This window comes from Danio aesculapii, chromosome 13 (assembly GCF_903798145.1).
Source record: "Danio aesculapii chromosome 13, fDanAes4.1, whole genome shotgun sequence".
In the NCBI taxonomy this organism is placed as follows: Eukaryota; Metazoa; Chordata; class Actinopteri; order Cypriniformes; family Danionidae; genus Danio; species Danio aesculapii.
This window is the reverse complement of record NC_079447.1, coordinates 20,163,387-20,186,450: the sequence shown is the minus strand read 5'-3', so window position 1 is coordinate 20,186,450 and position 23,064 is coordinate 20,163,387. Positions and strand designations below refer to the sequence as shown.

The following is a 23,064-nucleotide window of genomic DNA, read 5'->3' as shown; positions in this document are numbered from 1 at the left end:
GGTTAAGAAGTCTATGACGTCGCTGTATTATATCCAATAAGAAATAGAGTTAATATCTGCTTGATGTTGATTGGCTCAAAGTCAACGGCTAGGGCGGGATTTGATTAAGCAGTTTAGAGCGCCACCCTACATTCAAAACAATAAATGAAGCGTCTTTTGAACTCGTGTGTGAGCTGTCCACACAGTAATAACTCATCTCCTTTATGCTTTAATGGCGAACAGCACAAGTTTGCGCGAGAGCTCATATGATATCGGCCCATGTGACTCGACACAGTCAAGTTCAATTGCTGAACAGCTAAAAGCGGTGAAGGACAAAGAAATCTGCATGGTAGACTTTAAGAATAGCATCGTTTTCCAATGCACAACATGCAACACTGTGCTTGGAGACTCTCTCGGCGTATGCGGGGAAGTGGAAAGCAGCCAAAGTATCATTTGTTTGAGTAAGTTGAGTATGATTTACCTAATTTTAAACTCATTCAGTCTTGGAAAGGTTTTCTCAAACAATCAAAAGTTTTCTATTAACAATCAAATACATGCTTATGTTGTGTCAAGGCTTTGCGATCAAAAAAGTTGTTATAATGAAAGTCAATGGGGCAAAATCAGCCACAAACATAACAAAAGGATAGTCATTTTAAACAATACATAAGCGTTAATAAAGAAACTTAAAGCTCTGGAACCAGTTGAGGGTGAGTAAATGTACATTTTTGGGTAAACCTTCCCTTTTAAGATTAAAATCGAACAAAGTGCTCAGGGGTAGCTTAAATAATGTGGCAGTCTTCTTTGGGTAAGGGACTCATCAGAATAAACAGCAAAAATCAGTCCAATACACCCAAAAAATCTGGAAAAAAATATTTAAAAGCCTTTATTGACATGGCTAGTTCTTAAAACTGCACTATTTAAGAAATAAAATTTTTCGAGTGCCTTGGACTGATTCTTGCTGTTTATCCCTGTAAGACATTTCAATCTTTCCCATTGCAGAAGTTACTGAGGATGTGATGGTGAATAAAAAGCCGGAGATGTGTTCGAGCGGTCAGCTGGCTTCCTCGTAAGTCTGTCGATCTCAGCCTTTTCAGCTCATGTCCTGCATTGTTGGATGTATGATGATCTTGTTTAGTGTTGTCTCCATCTGCAGCACCTACCAAACCCTTCTCTGCGCTGGCTGTCATGATGCTGTTGGCCTGGTTCTTCACTCCACCCCAAAGCACCTGTCCGCTTTACGAAATCTCTTCCTTTTACGAAAAGAGCTGATAAACTGGTAGGGGTTGTTTTGTAATAACAATAACGTCTGACAGAAGTGAATTGTTTTAAAGAGATAGTTGACCCAAAAATGTACAAATCTGTTAATTACCAATGGGCCATTCAAGATTTAAGGTTACTTTTTTTCCTCTTTTTGGGAACTATAAAAAGTGCAAATCCGCAGCAGTCAAAAAGATATACTGGCAAAACAATAATAATACCTCCGCTCCTAAAAATACATATGTAAACTTTGGACTCATGTGACCGGAAGCTCACACTCCAGGCTGTTATGATGCCTTCAGAGCCATTAATACAGCTGCAGATTAAAGGTAATTATTTAGAAAATAACTTTCAGCTTCTTGCTAAGCTGATCATTTAGCTTGATAAGAGCTGTATTCCCAGGAGCCACTGTATTAATTTTGTTTTCCTCGATACGTTTCTTTTTTTAATCTTAAAAGTGCTGGCAGGATACAAATGCCGGAAGACCATGGTTTAGTTAAATCTTACATCTTGGATGGCTTGAGAGGGAGTAAATTAACAGCAGTTTTTTTTATTTTTGGGTGACGTATTATTTAAATATAAATGATTTAATGGATTTTTTTTTTTTTTTACATTCTAGCTACATTCTAAGAAGTGGCACGTGTGTTAAAGCCTCCAAAATCAACTTCAAACACAGACTCATGGACAAAAATATCAAAAAGGTATCAATGCCATCATTGCTTATTTTACAGATGCATAGTTTTATTATATTAATTTTAGGTTACTTTTGCAGTTCAGCTGGATTGAATATTGTTTACTTCTCTTTTCAGCTAAAGGAGTATTTAGAAGCTAAACTGAAGCAGGTAGACATTCTGGAGCAAATGATGGAAAAAAAAATTGCACACATGATGTAAAGTAAAATTGCAGACTTGTAAGATGTAAATATTTTTATTGGACAACTTTTTTTGTTGAAACTTAAAATAAAGTATTAATATTTTTGTAATGTATCAATCAGGAATTGTCTTTGTGCTTTTATATTAACTAGTTTCACTACCACATTGCAATTCAATTGTTCCACAGAAGTTTTAGGAAAAACAAAATAAAATGCAAAAGTCAACATTTCAAGTTTATCAAAATTGTCTTAACCCTTTAACTACTTGTTCTACCAAATGGTTGACCATATTTTGAATAATGACTGTTAGGGTTTTTCACTCCTGCCTTATTTAGTTCTCTTGAACTTGCGGTTGGTATGGGATGGTGTGAGTGTAGCAATCACACTCGAGTGCGCACCAAAAGCGGACCAAAAAAAGCATACCTAGACCTCCTTGAAGAGGTGGTCTCAGTACGATTTCAAACGAACCCTAGAGTGGTTCGTTTGTGGTGAGAACATGATCTAGAACAGACCCAACTGCAAAATGTACTGCACCTTTTCGGACTTATCCAGCTGCTGTAGTCCGATGTGCTGTCCCATCTTATAGGTGTGGAATAAAAATATTTGTTGAGTTGACAGCACTTTACCAATAATTTTAATCACAGAAAGAGGGGGAAAACATTACCTGATGAATCGTTTGTAATATTTCTGGAAGATGACCATGTTGCAGTTTTGCTAAATTAATTCACGCCTCCTCCTGAAGTGACTTGCGATGTGCCTTCGCCGTTTGCAATGCATTAAAACATTGATTTTCCAGCCACGCTTCATTCTCAAAATGTATAGTTTGTCTAAAGTGATGTATACAAACTATATAGTATACTATGACCAGGGATACAATCAGCCAGCGCAATCTCTCCATAGTCAATAGCGACATTTTGTATCTTCTGGTTTGTTTACCTGCGGGAGTTCCATTGGCATTTTCCTGCATGTTAATTTGACCGTTTGATAACATCTGGCCAATGAGTGATGTGGATTGTCACATGACTGCATTTTGGTTCTTTTCAATTGGTTTAGACCAAAGCAATCGGTGTGGTGTGAAAAGGAACCAAAGATGGCTGAAAAATGCTACAACATATCATTTGTTGCTCTTGGTCCAGACCAAATAAACCAAACCACAGATGTGAAAGCTCCCTTAAAGTCATTTAAAGAATGACTGTTTTAATAATGGTTTACCTACACATCATTGTTGGTTTACAAAAACAATCAAACAAACATGCGCTACTACACTTGATTTTGGTTTTATTGAAAAAAAAAACTACAAGGAAACCTGTTAAATGAGAATCTGAAATATTTTATAGCATACTTAAAAAAATAAAGATGATTAGTATTAAGAAATGTTTTATCTTGAATATGTTTTCGAATAAACTGGTCTTACGCTTCATATTTTCATAGTATATGTATTAATTCCAGTACTTTTGCTATAAACCGACATGTCAACCATGTGGTAGAGGTTGATATTTTAATAATTATGGGATTTTGAAAGAAAAAGCATTGAGTGTGTTAACTTGTGACATTAGGACTTAAGAAATGCAAAGTTTAAGGACAACTTTGATGAAAGGTTTAATCTTAACATTGAAGAAAAAAGACACATTTTATGATTGGCACCATGCTGCTTTTTTTATTGCTAAAATTTAATATTTTTGTACAAAACCATGCGGGGCGCTTCTGTAGTGCATAGATCAGACTAAGCATAGAGTTTCACATTCAGAGGCAAAATCAGCAACGCAAATCAAGTCTGCAATGCATATAAACTTATATTCTGCATTATTATTTGCACTGAACATAACTCAAATAGTTTTTCCCATTTCAACTTACAATTGTTAAGACTTTGCTAAAACACACTGCATCTGACTTTGCCTCTTGAAAAACAAACTTGTTACAATTCCATCATACAGTAATCAAACATTTCTTAATGAACACCTCTGTGAATAATTTACAGTAGAGAGAAACTTTGGGATTCCATGCATTTAAAGGAAGTCACAACACTGGTCCACTCATAGATTTAGTGTCATTACATTTCTGCATAAACGTTTTCAAGCAAAGCTCAATTATTGCATGCAGCACAAAACATTTCTTATCCACTTCTACCATGCATCAGCAATTTTTTTGCACTCTTTAAAAAATACTTAACTCCAAATGGGTTTTGTGAATGTATAGTGGTAAATTGTTTGTCCAGGATTCATGAATCATCAGTATTACAAATTGCTACCCAGAACACTGCTCATATTGCTGTTAATGATAATAAGCTGTCAATAAACATACAGCTTATGTGCTTTCCACAATGATTATGTAAACATGCTAATTCAATAAGAGCAAAAGCTCTGCATATGTAGATGATTCTTTTAACTTTATTCAACCCACCCAAAAATTCTTCACTATTTGTCAGACCCCCAGTGCTATCTCAACATATTTAATTGGTGTCAATGAATTACGGGGGAATGTAAAACCTTTAGGTATGAGCAATGAGATATTCAGGATCAAACACTAATCACTGTCACAGATATGCTACAGATAATACAAACACCACTAAACTGTTCTGACACTTTAAGTCATGCATAAACTGATTATTGCTTCTAAAAGATGAACTTAATACACATCATGGCTTGCATATTTTTGAGTATATTTAAAAATATATATAGTTTGCATTCCAGTCATTGAGGTATTTATCTACATTACAATGCTTTGATAATTGCTTTATGCCACTTAATTTTCTACATGTTAGGTTAAAATCTACATTTTCTGCTACTAGGAATAATCTACCCACAGCTCTAGTTTGAGACAACATTACCTGATGGAGAATGCAATATTAGAGGTATGAAAACAAACACAGTTCTAATCAGAAAGAGAGAAGTCTATTCTTTCTGTCCGTTACAGTTTTAGTAACCTTGAAACAGGTATTGAATGACGTTCTTCAACACCTTGTCTTCTAAGCTACTGAGCCAAATTTTGGCCCATTTGGGATAGACGTTTTGATCTGAGTTGACTATTTTGGGCCCAGAACTTCATTTTGCACAGTACAAACTAGGACAAACTGACACAGTGCTTATGAAACATATATGCATTTCAGCATGGCTAGCCGCACATCAATACCAACCGCCATTTTACTAATCCTCAGCATGCTATGAAGTTATCATCAACTAATAGTGAATAAACTACAACGTTTGTCACTTAAAAACAAACCAAGAGTAAATTCCTACTCGCTAGGGCTGCACGATTAATCGATATAAGATCTTGATTCGACCCTACACAATCTTAATTCAGCTTTTCTACGATTCAGCCACTTATATTTTCAAGGTCAGTAGAGAAGCGCAAAGGCAGTCGCACAAATCTTCACACTGTTTTATATACGTTGGAACGTGGACATCTCCAAATGGTGTTAAGTGTCACATACTATATTTATTAGGGTTGTCGTGATACCCTTAATTCACGTTATGATACTATACCAGCTGAAGTATCATGATACCAAGTAGTATGGTGATACTGTAATTCAAACTCAAATCTATGAAATAAAGAAAATTGTCAGAAATACTATATTTTGTGTTATAATATGCCTACTTGAATTTAATTCATAATTCCCTTATTATTGAAAAAGTATTTGCACATCACTTCATATAAAATGCATTAGTTGTTTTTGTTTATTTTGTAGATAACTGGCCAACAAAAACACTTTAAAATAAAGATACAAATTATACCGAACAAAATTTGTTACAAAAACAGCATTTTTCCAACAGAATTTGGCTATATGAAGAGGTCAAAAATAGTTTCAATGTTTTCTGTTGCTACTTTGTTTTTTTTTTCATCTATTGTTGTTTTCTTTTTTAAGAAATTGTTGTGGTTGTGAAAGCTATTAAATCATATTGACAGGAACAGATATGAACTGATTCAGATGTGCGTTCGAATTAAAGCCTCAGAAAACATGCAATAGGTTACAATAAAAGGTGTGAATTCTACACAGTTTTGCAACCTTAAATGGCTCCACAGAATATTCAAATAAAAAGGTCTATTATTGCACAAACGTGAGCATTTTAGCCACTTTTCCACATGCAACATTGTGTTGTTGATAAACTGTTAATGATGATAATATGATTTACAAAGTACAGTGGCACCGCAAGTATTTTGGAGCCATAGTATCGCGATACTACCATAGTACCGGTAAACTGTGTAACTCTAGTATGTATAAGGGATAATTCACCCCAAAATGTAATTTTTGTTTGTTTACTACTGAGCGGATGGGCACATGCTCACCAATCATGTCTACATTAGTGAACAGAACCTGCATAGGCTGTGAACAACGGGTAATAAAATTGTAAATAACGTTCAGTTTGTTGCAAACTGAACTCAAAGTGACGGCTGCCATGACACGAGCGCACTCGGCAGTGAAAAGTGAAACTGAAAGCGCACACATCATTTAAATGCTTATATCGCATTTTAGAGTTATGATTACGACAAGCATTTGATGTTTTTTTTTTATAGCTATTATACCTATATAATGTTGAATACAATGCAAAAGGTAATCTGTTAATGACAAATGTTTCATTTTACCAGTGGAAAAAATGGTTTAATAATGCTGTCAATGACAAACGACAAGCATATGCATCAATCGTAATAATTCAACTTGAGAGTAATGAATAGTTGTATTCTGATATAATCGCTCTGTGAATGAACAAACCAGTCCCCCATTCCAGGTCTATACACAACAGTAGACCTACATAGGCCTAATTATTGGTGTTTTACGATATGTTTGAGAATTAACAATAATAACAGCCTACTTATATTAACCTTTATTTTACATCTACAGAATTGTGAGAAAGTCATAATCTTGATTTTAAGAAAAACAAATCGTGGTTCTCATTTTAACCAGAATCGTGCAGCCCTACTACTCGCATGTTAATCAAATCAATCAAAGTGTGGATACTGCTTCTATGGTGGTTCCTAACTAAATCTTTGCCTAATTTTATGTTCTAAATGACTTTATCATAGCCTATACTGAATGTCACTACGACTATTAAACTCAGCAAGCATCGCTACCTTACATGCATGGCCATGTCTACGCTGGCACTACAAATCCCACCACCCTAAAGCAAGCAGATGAAACTATACATCATTTAATGGAAGACATTGGTGATTTTGTTGTTTTTGCGAACAACTTGTCACTTGTTTGTACAATATACATATTCATCTCAAAACAAGACAAAGAAACAAATATTGCACATTTCCCACACTGAGGCCTCGCTACTCTTCCTCTCATGAAAACTACACTTGAATATCTACCAGTCTGTATGATAGAAACTACTATACCAACAAAAAAGGATCAAGTTTGTCACAACAGATGAAGATAAATTCCTATTTTCACAGTGCTCTATAGCAGATAACTAGAAACCAGTCTGACTATCTAACATACTAGACTATTAGCAACTATTTGAAGATGTTATGAACATTTAACCTATTTACTGCCCTTCTTCAGGCCTAATGACAATGGATGAATATGATGTTTATCTTATCCCGGAGAACATACAGTCTCATTAAGATATTCCACACAAACATACAAAAGAAAAATTAATTCCTCTTCCCATCGAATTACCAAGCCATTTGACAGACTATAACGACTATATTTATTTTACTGCAAACAAAAAAAGACAAGCATGCTCTTATAGTTTGATCCGAGTGTGGCTCTGAGCTGTGGTAACTTCTGAGGTAGTAAAATAACTATATTTCATAACATCCTGCATCTCAATAGCACCCCCGCTAGAAAGGTTTAACTGTGGGATTGATAAAGCTTATGTTTTTTGGGTCATTATGCCACTGTCTGTCTTGGTTTGTCGGTACAAGTAGAAAACATGAAAGCATGGGGTCATGGTTTTGCTAAAGCACCAATACGAGTTGTGAATTAAGAGAACAGCTATCTGTCTACAGTTGGTTGTCTCAGAAATTAAATTTTCAGCCATTTGAAAGACTAGAATGTCCAAAGAAGCGCTTTACTTTAAAGCCAAGCCATGGAAATTGAGACAGGAGCTGTTAAAAAGAGACTTGTCTAGGCACTTAATCTGCAGATAATAAAACTGTTGGATGTAGCTCCTTCTTGCTTGCATGATTTCGTTTTTAAATGTGCATTTATTTTCTGCCTTTTTAAATTCCATTTACACAAACTGCAATCATATTTGATTTATCTGGAACAATATGACTAGTTTATGGCACCATGATGTGGCACAATTGTGTTGTCATTTAGCTTTTTTAGACACAAGAAGAGTTTGTGGGGGGTTTATGTGAACAAAAACAAATTCAGTTGTCTTCTCCAAAGTGCAGAGATGATATGTTCATAGACCAGTGGCACTTGGTATGCTGAACAAACACTTCCCTGAAATAACGCTGGAGGAAGGTCAACTTATCAAGATGAAGGGCGGTTTGAAGAACAAAGACAAGATGGTCTCATCTGCACAAAATGGACATTTAAAACAGGTCAGATAAGGCAAGAAAGAGGAGCTTGGCTGACAACATGCTGATTACGTCATTTATCTTAATTTAAATCTTTCAGTCTGTGTTGTATTTCTATGCTGATGCACATGTACAATTTCACTGAACAGGATTTGTATTGTTAATTACATTGTACTTTGCTGCTTTTGATAAACAAAACAGTCTGAGCTTTCAAACTCTGTAAACTGTACCACATATTAAACTATAAATATTGTTGACAGAAATCTTAAAACTACCAAGTCCCAGGTAATTGCTGAAATAGTATTTCAGCTGTGGAAAGTATAAAGTTACATTTACCTCATAAAAGCTATTCATTGCCCATGAATAGTCTCATACGGAATCTGCAGATTTTTAGCCCATCATTGAGTCTATATATTTACTTGTGTAAATGTAATAGGATCTAATTGGATTTGCATTATAAAAGTTAAAAAGGTATTATTTTTTTTTATTTCATATATTAAGTTTGTTATGATACTACCAAAATAATTTAGCATAAATCTGCTGATTTATTTTTTTACTAAATTCTGTGCAGAAATGGCAAAAAATGTCCTCAGATTCTGTATGGCGCTACCCATAACCCATTAAATAGCTAGACAAATGTTCTACGGAAGCACTTTGTTAAAAATATCCAAAACAGGAGTTTTTAAAAGTTTGGACTAGGGCTGTGCGACTCGGGGAAAACATCTAATTACAATTGTTTTGACAGATATTACGATTCGATGTATGATTTAATTTTGTAGTCAAGCTTCAGCTCAATAATCTGTAAGCCTTGGCATTCTGCGACAGCTCTTAAAAATGACCGGTGTCTGTGACTTTGAAACCAAAATATTGCCATATAACAATTGCTGTTTTTCTTTTATATTAATTTGTCTATTAATGTTTTTGAAGCTGCAGACACCATAATCCCACTTGTCTGTTTTCTTTTTTTATTCGAACAGCTTTAGTTGGTGCAAGTTCATTTTGACTTCTCACATTAACTGTACCAACTAACATGGTTCTTTGTGTAGTTTACAGCATTAAATAATTGAATCAAAATCTAATTAAGGGCTTGTGAACCCAAATCAAATAGGATTATAAAATCTGTCAATACACATTCTCTTTAATATGTTCAAACCAATCTGTAATAAAACAGCAGTCGAAACTCCATTTGTTAGACGTTAATATTATTTTTAAACCATACGTAATTTACATTTATTATGTTAATAATCTCTAATATTAATAAACCAACCAACAGGCTTCCTCATATAGTTTAAAGCATTAGCTGAGAGGGATGTTACAAAAATTTGTGATGTATCAGATATAAACTATTAGGAACTGAAATCTGAGTTTGTGAATCTGAAATCTGCTAAATCTGTCAATACTCTGCCAAACAAGTATGTTGTGCTGTGTTTGCTGACCTACCTGGTCGTGTGTTCCCTTCAGGACTGTTCCTTTCTCTTCTTGATATGAAGAATGAGGGGCACTGTTTTAATAAGACAAAGCAGGTTAAATAAGATTTGCGTTCTTGTTTAACAATGCATCCATTATTTACACAGAACACTTACGAAATAAAATCACAAAGTAACTTAAAAGATAATACAAATTAATATCAGTGCATAAGCAATTGTACATCTCTACTCCTGCACAATGCCTGGCCATCTATCGAGTGACGCAAGTGCTGGAATGCGAAACTGCAACACAAAGATTAGACAAAGACAAGCTCCTGTAGTGCTTGTCAACAATCGTCCCGCACTCACCGTCTGCGGTGATCTCGTGCTGGTTTGGAAACGTGGACTGGAGCGAAGGGTCATTTTCATTAATTCTGCTGGTTGGATCTGTTCGGGCCAGGCTCTGAGGTGTTCGCTGAGCCTGGCCCCTCTGCGCTGCTGCGGCGCTCGACTGCGCGTTACGCCATTTCGGTCCCGTGTGCTGCTACTGCGGCGCTGCTCTTCCGGCACGCAACCGTGCACAGCAATATCTGCGCTCTGATTGGACAGCTGAGCGATCAGTCACACGGACAACAACCGCCCTCTTGGACAGGATAAAATTGAAAAGAACTATTTATTTTTAACCAGTCTTATGGTCTCCCACAAAATTTTAACAACAATAAAACATTAATGCAATATCATATATATATGGATATATAATATTGCATTAACGTTATATATATTTTAATTCTTAAATAAACGGTATTTTCTTCATCTGTGTTAAGCTCCTTTGACAATCTACATGTAAACAGCGCTTTAGAAATAAAGATTAATTGAATTGAAATCAGTTCTGCTCATTTATTTTCTGTTTTTAACTCACCTTTTGCTGGATAAAAGTATGCTTTTTTGATTGAGCCTTTATTTGTTGAGCTTTTATTTATTGAGCTACACCTATACTACATAATATTTAAGAATAAAGTAAAATGACTGACAAACCTCCTTAAAAACACACAAGCTGTTTGGCAGCTGTGCATCCATGCATCCACATATATATAATCATTAAAATATACTATTGGATATCTCAATGGATAATTTTGTGCAAATAGATAAAGAAGAATATACTTACAGAAATGGCAATAGTTTTATTGCAATAAGGGGTAAGAGAATTAAGGTGCACTGCACAAAACTATTATCACACTGTTGTAATGAAATCATGACTATATTTGGCAATGCTCAGTTGCCATTCTGTTTTTTTCCGTAAAGTAAGTACAATGCGTTTGCATAAACACTGCATGCATAAACCAATCCAAACCGGTTCTGTGAAATGTAATGTATGTGCCTGAGGCGCAGACACATAATGTTCTTTGATCTCATACAGTGAACGCGCAAGCACGCACGCTTGACTCCTCCCCCTGCGCGTGCGTGCGCGCGTACGGTACAACATCAACAGAATGAACCCTCCTCGTTTACTGACAGAAATTAAACAAACCCTTTACGATCCCAAGTAATTAATTAATTCTCTATTCAAGTATTGGATGTGTTTCAAATTGTATCATAGAGTCGCCTTATCTGGACAAAACTCCGTGGATTAAAGCGGTAAGAGTCATATTTATGCGATTTCTTGAAAATAGCTTGTGTGCAAATGCAACAGTGCTAGGCCGCGGTAATATATTCGAGCATGCATATATTGGTCTGAGCGTTAAAACCCACACAGATGTGAGCAGTATTTGTTGCATGGGAATGCAGTTTTGTTTTTATAGGCAAAAACACGTAATGTCTTTCGACCTACATGTTAAAAGCAACGCTTCCGCAAAAGTTGCCAATCAATAAAGGCAGGGCTGCAAAACACCATAGGCATCAGGAAATATTATTTCTCATTTAAACGTTATAGAAAATCTTTAAACACGTACTGTAGCACAAATGCATTGTTTTGGTTGGCTAAAATGAGATCCCACTGTGGCACGTGCATTGGCAAGGCAATCGTGCTGCATGCATGTGGGTCTTTTGTCAGTGAAGTGTGATGGACCTGTTCTGTATGGTAGCACTGGTATGAATCTGCTGATGCAATGACCATAATGTACAGGCAGTCAGAAGTAAATTGCATACGAGACATCTTACATCAAAGCTAACAGTGCAGAAGTCCATGTAAAGTAAAACGTATTTGAGCCTTCACAACTTCTTCTCACTTTGACAATTGCTGCCATAAAAGGTTGTACAGTGCATCTAAATATGTTCCAGTGCTTCATGTGAAAGTAACTTGTAGTTACAATATTATATGACACATGGCAGGAAGAATCAGACATGGCTCTTTCCACTGAGTGAAACACCAGTTTTCTAACCATCTATGAACAAACACATTTATAAAAAAAAATGGTTGAGATGCCTGTGTTTGATACCTCCCATCCAAGCAAAATAAAAGCTTGCTTGCAAAAAATTGCAAATGTAGTCTGTCATCTTCAGACTCCATCCAAAAATACAGGTTGCGTGCTGTGCACAAGTTGCAAATTGTGCACAGACAGCATTCCTACTGAATAGTGCAGATATAGTAATCACTCTGAGCTTCTGAAGAAGCTGTAATAAAACAAAAACAAAGATGTTATAAGCATTAATAAAGAGTACATGTAAAGTACCACATGTTAGAAGCTTGAACTTTAATTTTGTGTAATTAAACAAGATTGTCATTTAGTAATCAAAATCCTGGAGATTTCACTCTGAATTTCAGACAGAGGCATATCTTAAAAATATCTTGAACAATATAAAATACTCTTCTGTTCAAAAGCTGTTATGTTTAGCAGTCACTGTGACACTGCAGACATTCATTTAGAATAAACAGTTTTTTTAATTTTCTGTTTATCAAGGAATCCTAAAATATCCCCAAAAATATGAAGCAGCACAATTGTTTTCAATAAAAAAGTTTCTTCAGCACTATAGCAGCATGCTAAGGGATCAGCTAATTAAAGAATAAGTTACATTTTAAAATAGAATAAAAAGCATTTATTTTAAATGGTAGTAATATTTTGGGTATTTAATCTTTATTGTATTTTTGATCTCTTAAATGCAGCCTTAGAGAAACAAAACTCCTTTCTCTAGCATAAAACAAAACGTCCATAAACGGATTTTGTCTATATCTTTCTTTGCCACTTGGTCATGCAATTGGGATTTGTTTTATTGCAGGTGTCTGGAGTGTGACCAACTAAAAAGTGCAAAAAATTGAGAGGAAAGAGCGGATCTGGAATGGCCGGAGGAAGAAGAGGAGCGAATAGAACGACATATTGTCGCTCTCCTCTGAGCAATGATACAGGCTCCGTTGGCAATGGAAACCATTCCACTAGCTCACCTGTGACAGGTGTGAGGTCACGCACCAGGTGAGGGCATATTTGAGGTTAATAATATACAAATAATAAAGGGATGTTCTGTTGCTATGATGCCATCCTTTCTTAAGGTATCATTAGCTATGTTTCCATCCACCTATTTTATGTTCATGTTGGGATATTGCATGAATAATGTTTAAAGGAAAAGACAGGATGTGCAAACATTTTGAAAATGCACATACACTTATGTGCATTACTGAGTAGGATAAGTGTTTTATCCAATTAGAATAAAATAGCATAAACTACGATGGAAACACATTTACAGAATACATTTCAAAAAAGTGATGTGATTTTATATTTTTTTAATTAAATATAATGTGATGCGACAGCATTAATATACAAACCAATGAACCAACCACATTAGACCAGTGTTTCCCAACCCTGTTCCTGGAGGCACACCAACAGTTCATGTTTTGGATGTCTCCCTCATCTGACCCATTAACTTCAGGTTTTAGAGTCTCTTCTAATGCAGAGTTTCCCAACCCTGTCCCTGAAGGCACGCTAACAGTACACATTTTCATTCTCTCCCTAATCAAACACACCAGAAACAACTCATCAGAACATTAGAAGAGACTCCAAAACCTGAAGTTAATGGGTCAGATGAGGGAGACATCCAAAACATGAACTGTTGGTGTGCCTCCAGGAACAGGGTTGGGAAACACTGCATTAGACAATATTTGAAACGCTGTTTTGATTCATTCTAAAATCAAGTGATTCAGTATTATTACCTCCAAAACACTCTTGAGTGACTGCATTCTTAAAGAGCCGTCTGAAATCCACCACACCTTCATTGCATATTAAATTCTGATGTAAAAAGTAGTTCATTATATAAGAATAAAGGCCCACAGAAAATTCCATTTTTCTTTTTGATATTTTGCGGCAGTTAATCAGGAAGTGATGATTTTGTTCTCTTTAACTCATTGGATGTAAACAGTTCTTTATTCACAAATGTTGTATGCAATATTCCAGTTTTTCATATAAGTTTAAAGTTGAAGTCAGAATTATTAGCCCCCCTTTGAAATTTCTTTTCTTTTTTATATATTTCCCAAATTATGTTAAACAGAGCAAAGAAATTTTCACAGTATGTCTGATAATATTTTTTCTTCTGGAGAAAGTCTTATTTGTTTTATTTCAGCAAAAATAAAAGCAGTTTTTAATTTTTTAAAAAACATTTTAAGGTCAATATTATTAGCCCCTTTAAGCTATATTTTGTTTCGATCAAAACCATCATTATACAATAACTTGCCGAATTACCCTAACCTGCCTAGTTAACCTAATTAACCTAGTTCAGCCTTTAAATGTCACTTTACGCTGTATAAAAGTGTCTTGAAAAATATCTAGTAAAATATTATTTACTGTCATCATGGCAAAGATAAAATAAATCAGTTATTAGAAATGAGTTATTAAAATTATTATGTTTAGAAATGTGTTGACAAAATCTTCTCTCCGTTAAACAGAAATTGGGCGAAAAAATAAACAGGGGCTGATAATTCAGGGGGGCTAATAAATCTGACTTCAACTGTAATTCACATCTTTGGATAAAATCAAAGCTAATGTCTCCTGCTGATTTCAAATGTGTGTGCTCATCAGAAATGGATCTGGAACGGGGATGTCCAGCCCACCGTTGGCCACTCAGACAGTCGTGCCACTGAAGCACTGTAAGATTCCAGATCTCTCCATGGACAGGAACGTCCTGTTTGAGCTCCACCTGTTTGCGTGCCATCTTATAGCTCTGTTTGTGCATTATGTCAACATCTACAAAACCGTGTGGTGGTACCCTCCCTCACACCCACCTTCACACACCTCTCTGGTGAGTCACATGTCTAACAAAGTAACTCCATGAATGTATTTAATCTTTATTTTTATGAATAATAAAAAAATTTGTGCCTCTGCAGAACTTCCACCTCATTGATTATAATATGCTGGTGTTCACCGTCATAGTGCTGGCACGCAGGCTAATTGCTGCCATTGTAAAAGAGGTAATGTACATTATCTGCTTTTCTCTGTATGCTTTTAAAAATGATTGAGTGGTGCATCATTTCTTTTTTTCTTTGCTCCGAAGGCATCACAAAGTGGGAAGTTGTCTTTCCCGCACTCTGTCTTCCTGGTGACGGGTCGTTTTGCTGTGCTGACTCTTGCAGGATGGAGTCTGTGTCGTTCACTTATTTATCTCTTCAAGACATATTCTGTGCTCAGCCTGCTCTTTCTCTGCTATCCGTAAGTAATAAGCTACACATCTGCTGGTTTTTATTCTAATGTGTTAAGATGCTGTCACGATTGCATGCTTTATTTAGCCATATTTCTCAGGTGAAATCCAGTCATCTTGAGAATTCATGCCATTCTTCAAGCCAAATTTTAATCTTGCCATGTCTAAAAGTTTGAAATGGTTTTAAAAGCTGTAAGTTTGCAGGATTTTTAAGCTCTTCAGTATAACTGCCAGAGGGAAGTATCCTTAGAATGATGGATCAAAAGATGGATGGATAAACAGACCTATGGATATTATATATGCAGCAATGCGCATATTGTTTTCAGCCTGGTTTATAAAAGAGCACCTGGAGATATTTGATTTGATGCTGATGCTGTACTTCATATGAGCCACTGAATATAATAAAAGCCTGTGGAAGGCAAGCCTGCAGCCTTTAGCCAAAAACAAATGGTGCTACTTTGGCGGAATGCTGGGAAGGAGACCAGATCCCTTTATTTGATTGGCTAAGGTGCCGTTATGTTTTTATTTCCCCAATGGTAAGTAATACAGATGCTCATTTGCCATTAGTAACACAATCTTTGATAGAATAGAAAAATTATAATTGGTATTACTGCACACTTAAGGTAATATGCAAATAATACGTTAAATTGTAATACAGTTATGTTGTAAAATTAAATTGAGTTAAATAAAATACAACTAACTTATAGCATACTTGAAATTTACTGCACATTTTGATTTACATTTAATTTATGTTTTTATTAATATGTTATAAGTAACGGTGTAATGGATCACAAATCTCATGACTCGGATCACATTATGGTCACAGATCGAACCATTTTTCGGATCAACCAAAAAGAGGAGGAGACAAATGTAATTTGCTTTCTATTTTTTACAAAAACATTACTGCAAGACACTTTTGGTTTTAACAAACAGAACTGAGAACCTAAGAAAACTGAGAAAAATTCACTGTTACTACTACTGTTAAATGTATAAATCTAACATTATAATTTGTACAATCCATATTTGGTTTTAGTCTCATTTTCAATAGATAATTCAGTTTTTCACTCATTAAACTTCATCTTTCATTGCTAGATGGATCATTTTTGAAGAATTATTCAGTGGCATATTTTTGATAGCTGGTTGTTACCACCTACAGGTTAAATACTGTAATTGCTGCCTACAACTTTTATTTTTGAGCGTCAAGTTAAATGATGGTGATTTTAATCTTTACCATAAAAATCAGTAGTTTTATCTAAATTGTAAACTGTTATCACAGAACTTCTGTGTTATTTTACTGTTTGTAACTTCATAACTAACTCAAAAGACTGAATCCCTTTCTTGATTTTAGCGTTTTTCAAACACAAATATGAATGCAGCGATTCAAAGGATTAATAATCATATGCAAATAACCATCATTTATCATTTATGTTGTGTGGGTGTTGAGATCCCGATCTTTTAATGATTATTCATGCAGTTTACACTGAATGCACTGATGCAGGCTACACAAGTAGTGACAGAAAACACCTTTAATAACCTAAGAAACCCACCTCATCCCGAAAAACCCACCACAATTTCTTTTGTCATCATTATATTTTACAGGAAAGCCTAAATGCTTTCATACGCGTGATTTGAATGACACGAGAGGCGATCTCTCTTTCTCTCTGCGATTTATTACAAATTTAGGATTAATCTACAAGTAAAAAAAAATAATAATAATCCGCATCGGGTCACTTGTGTTTCGAACAATGGGTTGTGATCTGTTACACCCCTAGTCGTCGGGTTGCCAGAAAGTGCTTGGACAGATTGATGAGTGGAGAGATGGATGGTTGGATCAAGAGATGCATTGGTGGATGGGTGAATCGACCAAATAGGTAATGGATATAGAGAGTTAAACGAATAAATAGATGCGGAGATGGATAGATGATCATGTGAATGGATAGACAGAAAGATGAATGGATGAATTGATAGATAGCCTGAACTCTGGTTGTTTTTTGCTGTTTACTTTGAGATTTTGACTGGTAACTAGGGTTTTCTTAGTGATTGCTAAGGTTGTTTAGCATTTTGCTTGGTGTTGCTAAGTTCTTCTGACTGGTGTTATTGCTAGGGAGTTGACTGGTTGTAGTTGCTGGTTATGTCTTCAAATTAACAATAGGTATTGTGTTTGAGGTAGTTGCTAGGTTATATTGACTGGTTACTGAGTACTGATATGTTGTTAGCATGTAGGCTGTTTACTAAGCTAGGTAGCAACTGTATCACTTTATTAATACATTACAACAAATATGAACATAAGTTGCCATAAATATGCAATTACTTAAATATGAATACAGACGACATAAAGATGACAAAGTCCTGTATGTTTATTAACACTTCAGTTACTTGTAATAAATGTATCCTCATGCTCATCTGTCCTCCTCCCTCAGGTTTGGTATGTACATCCCGTTCTTCCGCCTCAGCTGTGATTTTCGCAGAGCTGGATCTATGTCTCCATTAAGTGGCATTGGTTCTAAAGATGTGGGCGCAGCTGTTTTGGGTCGAGGGGGGCGGGACTATCTCTCTGTCCTGAAGGAGACATGGAAACAGCACACCAGTCAGCTGTACAGTGCCCAGCCCATGCCCACCCACGCCTGCTGTCTCTCCCCTGACCTCATCCGCAAAGAGGTGGAGTACCTGAAGATGGACTTCAACTGGAGGATGAAGGAGGTGCTGGTTAGCTCCATGCTCAGTGCCTACTATGTTGCGTTTGTACCTGTTTGGTTTGTCAAGGTAAGTACAGGGCGTCATTTGCACACAAACACACATGTAAACATGTGCATACAATGGACTGAGAGAACAGGTTTATTTAATGAGGATTGCAGGTGGCTTATAATTTCAGATCAGATTGGGGCGAGGCGAAAATCATTCTTGGTATTTTAACCAACTCATGCAAATAGTTTTTCCAGATATCAAATTGATGGCTTTTCAATCTGCTCTCAATGCAAAACTTTGGTTTGAGCATCATGGGTTCTGTTGAAACACCTTTTCATTTAGTTCATATGACCTTCTGGCAAAATGTCATTTGAAGACTGAAAAGTGTAAGTGAAAAGTGTATTTTCCCATGTAAGCTGCTAGCAGTGTTGGAAAAAGTTGTTTTTTTAAATTTATTTACATAAACTAAAACACTTTTAAATTCAAAAGAGCAGCATTTAAATGTTACAACTATTGTACTGTACAACTATTGTGTTACAACTGTTACAACTATTGTACTGTAACTTTAAGCAATTGGTGTGGTTGCTGAACAAAATAATGTTGTTTTTTTTTTAAATCATACTAATACCCCAACTAACCCTTGCGGTAATGTGTATGTATCAAAAATATGCATTATGTCATTGAAAGGCATGCTTAAAAGAAGATACAGATATACAGTTGAAGTCAGAATTATTAGCCCCCCTTTGAATTTTCTTTCTTTTTTTAATATTTCCCAAATTATGTTTAACAGAGCAAGGAAATTTTCACAGTATGTCTGATAATATTTTTTCTTCTGGAGAAAGTCTGATTTGTTTTATTTCAGCTATTTTTAAAGGCCATTTTAAGGTCAATATTATTAGCCCCTTTAAGCTATATTTCTTTGATGGTCTACAGAACAAATCATCATTATACAATAACTTGCCTAATTACCCTAACCTGCCTAGTTAACCTAATTAACCTAGTTAAGCTTTTAAATGTCACATTAAGCTGTATAGAAGTATCTTGAAAAATATCTAGTCAAATATTATTTACTGTCATCATGGCAAAGATAAAAGAAAACAGTTATTACAAATGAGTTATTAAAACTATTATGATTAGAAATGTGTTGAAAAAATATTCTCTCCGTTAAACAGAAATTGGGGAACAAAAAAACAATAATTCTGACTTTAACTTTATATTTACATATATACATGTGCATATATAACTATTTCTTTGTATTTGCCTGTCCATATAGAGCACACAGTATGTAGATAAACGCTGGTCGTGTGAGCTGTTCATCCTGGTGTCCGTCAGCACTTCAGTCATTCTGATGCGGCATCTCCTGCCTCCTCGATACTGTGACCTGCTCCACAAAGCTGCAGCTCATCTGGGCTGCTGGCAGAAAGTGGACCCGTCGCTCTGCTCCAACGTTCTCCAGCACATGTACGTCACTTAATTTTCCATAAGTGTACTGATTTTGTGTGTCATTGATAGATTTTGTGTTTCTGGATATATATATATATATATATATATATATATATATATATATATATATATATATATATATATATATATACATATATATATACATATATACATATATATATACATATATACATATATATATACATATATACATATATATACATATATACATATATATATACATATATATACATATATACATATATATACATATATATATATATACATATATATTTTTCTAGAATATAATATATTCAGACATATGAATATATGAATATGACATACGAATATAAATACTGCAGACAAGCTGGTCTGAGTATTTCAGAAACTGCTGATCTACTGGGATTTTCTTGCACAACCATCTCTAGGGTTTACAGAGAATGGTTCAAAAAAGAGAAAATATCCAGTGAGCGGCAGTTCTTTAAGTGCAAATGCCTTGTTGATGCCAGAGGTCAGAGGAGAATGGCCAGACTGGTTCCAGCTGATAGAAAGGCAACAGTAACCTTAAATAACCATCGTTACAACCGAGGTATGCTGAAGAGCATCTCTGAACACACAACGCATCGAAACTTGAGGCGGATGGGCTACAGCAGCAGAAGATCACACCGGGTGCCACTCCTGTCAGCTAAGAACAGGAAACTGAGGATACAAATTGCAAGATGGATGGTAGGGTCAGAATTCGGCATCAACACCATTAAAGCATGGATCCATCCTACCTTGTATCCACGGTTCAGGCTGGTGGTGGTGGTGTAATAGTGTGGGGGATATTTTCTTGGCACACTTTGGGCCCATTAGTACCAATTGAGCATCGTGTCAAAGCCACAGCCTACCTGAGTATTGTTGCTGACCATGTCCATCCCTTTATGACCACAGTGTACCCATCTGTTAATGACTACTTCCAGCAGGATAACACACCATGTCATAAAGCGCAAATCATCTCAGACTGGTTTCTTGAACATGACAATGAGTTCACTGTACTCAAATGGCCTCAACAGTCACCAGATGTCAATCCAATAGAGCACCTTTGGGATATGGTGGAACGGGAGATTTGCATCATGGATGTGCAGCGACAAATCTGTAGCAACTACGTGATGCTATTATGTCAATATGGAGCAAAATCTTTGATAAATATTTCCAGTACCTTGTTGAATCTATGCCACGAAGGATTTAGGCAGTTCTGAAAGCAAAAGGGGGTCTAACCCGGTACTAGTAAGGTGTAACTAATTAAGTGGCCGGTGAGTGTATATATAAAAATGAAATGAATGATTAAAAGCATTAATAGAAAGAGGCTCATTTTAGTGAACTGCTCAGTTCTTGTTCATGGTTTGATGTGCAGATTAGTCTTAAAAGCCCTGCGCCTGCATTGTGTTGCATGTTTCAACATGTTAATTTGTTCTCTAGTGATGCCATCAACACTAGATTTATTTATGGCATCTTAAATTAATTTGAAAAGCAAGCTGTTTTAAGCATGATATTTTATTTTGACCGCAATTAGTATCAAAAACTCTTTGAGATCAGATTGATATTGAATTGACATTTAAAGAACCTTTTTTTTTGTTTGTTTTATTTAATAGATATTGAAAAAATGAATAGACCACTTGATTTATAGTTCTGTGTTTGAGTAAAACATTATGGTTTATTTTATTGTCTCAACTAATAATGGTTTTTCTTTTTTAGGTTTAAGATAAAAATGTTGCCATTTAGAGCATGTTTTTGCAAAAAAGGACAATGGGCTATATGCACAGCTAGTGTTTTTCAGCAAATGATGAACTCCTGGTGAAAGGTTTTTGTGACTATTTTCAGTTTCATATGGTTCCTTTTACAGCATCGATGTTGTAATGGGATTACAATATAATCAGTTAAATAGACTTAAGCATCCATTTGGTTGTTAAATTGTAAAAAGAAACAAAAGACAGTTTAAACGTAGGCGTCGACTTTAGCAGCAGGCGAGTTCAGAAATTCCATTGAAAATACTGGGGTAAAATAAATGTCCATATTTTAAAGACGGAGAAAATGTACCTTCGGTGTGGAAAAATATACCTTAATGCAGTGCTGCTTGTTTGTTCTGATGCCCACTTTATATCGTATCTTAGCCAGGCAGTGAAGATCAGATCTTAAGAAAGAAATCAGATCTTAAACGCAGCGATTTTGTTTGGGATGACAATTAACGGGAAGCCCTGGGTCTGGCTGACTGAAATGAAAAGTCAGTGTGCAAATAACTCATTTGCAAAAAAAAAAATGAAATGGTGTTTTCAGCCACGCTTTTTATCACCTAATACTAATATTTTAACTTCAGATGCATTATAAAATCTAATTTTAGTGGAAAACCCCTTATTTTTAATTATAATATAATAATAATCATACAAATTAAATTTAGACTTTTATCAAACCCATGCCTAATCATTTTACCATAGTTGTAGATAGATGTTTTAATGGAGATTTAAATAGTTTTACCATCTCATTGAATTAAACAGCTTTTATTATTATTATCTAATATGTTTTTCATCTAAATTGTACGTATTGTATGATAGATAGACAGACAGACAGATGCGATTTATTTTTCTAGTATGTAATCACTTTCGTTTTGTTTTTTCTACAGATGGACAGAAGAGTATATGTGGCCACAGGGAGTTTTGGTCAAACACAGTAAAAATGTTTATAAGGCCATGGGTCATTATAACGTAGCAGTTCCCTCAGATGTCTCGCATTATCGCTTCTATGTAAGTATAAACTTCAGTCGAACTCTGAAACAGTTTGTTCACTCATCAGTATGAATCAAAGTGTTTTGTGAATGCATTCATGTGAATCATGTTGCAATAACCACGTCTCCTCTCCTTTTTTTCCTCTCTCTGAAACAGTTTTTCTTCAACAAACCTCTTCGAATATTGAACATTCTCATAATCCTGGAAGGTGCAATGATATTCTACCAGCTTTATTCACTGATGTGTTCAGAGAAATGGCATCAAACGATATCATTAGCTCTAATATTATTCAGTAATTATTATGCCTTTTTCAAACTGCTCAGAGACAGAATAGTTTTGGGGAAAGCGTATTCGTATTCAGCCAGTGCCTCTAATCAGAAAGTCAGTTAGACGAGGATAAATTATTGTCAGTCATCACAGATGAGCAGAAAACATGCATGAGAGTTGTTTATTTTTTCTACAAGTGCATTTTTGTCTGTTTATGTTCTGACTTGCCATGAAATAAAAAGGAAACATATTTTTTTATTAATTTGATTTCCTGGAGTTTTTTTTTATAATAATGAACCACTTTTTC

General features: G+C 35.3%; 2 protein-coding genes and 1 long non-coding RNA gene across 3 annotated transcripts; 2 read left to right on the top strand and 1 right to left on the bottom strand.

Moving 5' to 3' along the window:
* The first annotated feature begins 130 nt into the window (after positions 1-130).
* On the top strand, positions 131-2,222 carry oip5 (opa interacting protein 5). The gene is made up of 5 exons (XM_056470283.1): positions 131-440; positions 979-1,045; positions 1,133-1,255; positions 1,856-1,937; positions 2,046-2,222. The coding sequence occupies exons 1-5, from the start codon at positions 212-214 to the stop codon at positions 2,127-2,129; spliced, it is 585 nt and encodes a 194-aa protein (XP_056326258.1). The 5' UTR covers positions 131-211; the 3' UTR covers positions 2,130-2,222.
* Positions 2,223-3,736: 1,514 nt separating this feature from the next.
* LOC130239220 (uncharacterized) lies at positions 3,737-10,536 on the bottom strand. Its single transcript, XR_008838678.1, has 3 exons — positions 10,354-10,536; positions 10,019-10,079; positions 3,737-8,576 (listed from the first exon to the last, which is right to left on the bottom strand). It is a non-coding gene; the product is annotated as an uncharacterized LOC130239220 (long non-coding RNA).
* A 908-nt stretch (positions 10,537-11,444) lies between these two features.
* tmem39b (transmembrane protein 39B) lies at positions 11,445-23,019 on the top strand. The gene is made up of 9 exons (XM_056470268.1): positions 11,445-11,619; positions 13,198-13,388; positions 14,985-15,204; positions 15,290-15,373; positions 15,457-15,611; positions 18,021-18,363; positions 19,559-19,746; positions 22,388-22,508; positions 22,647-23,019. Exons 2-9 carry the CDS (start codon positions 13,258-13,260, stop codon positions 22,878-22,880), a joined length of 1,476 nt encoding a protein of 491 aa, XP_056326243.1. The 5' UTR covers positions 11,445-11,619; positions 13,198-13,257; the 3' UTR covers positions 22,881-23,019.
* The last annotated feature ends 45 nt before the right edge of the window (positions 23,020-23,064 follow it).

What these genes read in the sequence shown, in the direction of transcription:
- oip5 (XM_056470283.1), top strand. Translation starts at nt 212, where the DNA reads ATGGCGAACAGCACAAGTTTGCGCGAGAGCTCATATGATATCGGCCCA. An exon ending in AGCGGTCAGCTGGCTTCCTC is followed by an intron (nt 1,046 to 1,132) that starts GTAAGTCTGTCG and finishes CTCCATCTGCAG; the next exon opens with CACCTACCAAACCCTTCTCT. An exon ending in CGAAAAGAGCTGATAAACTG is followed by an intron (nt 1,256 to 1,855) that starts GTAGGGGTTGTT and finishes TTTACATTCTAG; the next exon opens with CTACATTCTAAGAAGTGGCA.
- tmem39b (XM_056470268.1), top strand. Translation starts at nt 13,258, where the DNA reads ATGGCCGGAGGAAGAAGAGGAGCGAATAGAACGACATATTGTCGCTCT. An exon ending in GGTGTGAGGTCACGCACCAG is followed by an intron (nt 13,389 to 14,984) that starts GTGAGGGCATAT and finishes TGTGCTCATCAG; the next exon opens with AAATGGATCTGGAACGGGGA. An exon ending in TCCAACGTTCTCCAGCACAT is followed by an intron (nt 19,747 to 22,387) that starts GTACGTCACTTA and finishes TTTTTTCTACAG; the next exon opens with ATGGACAGAAGAGTATATGT.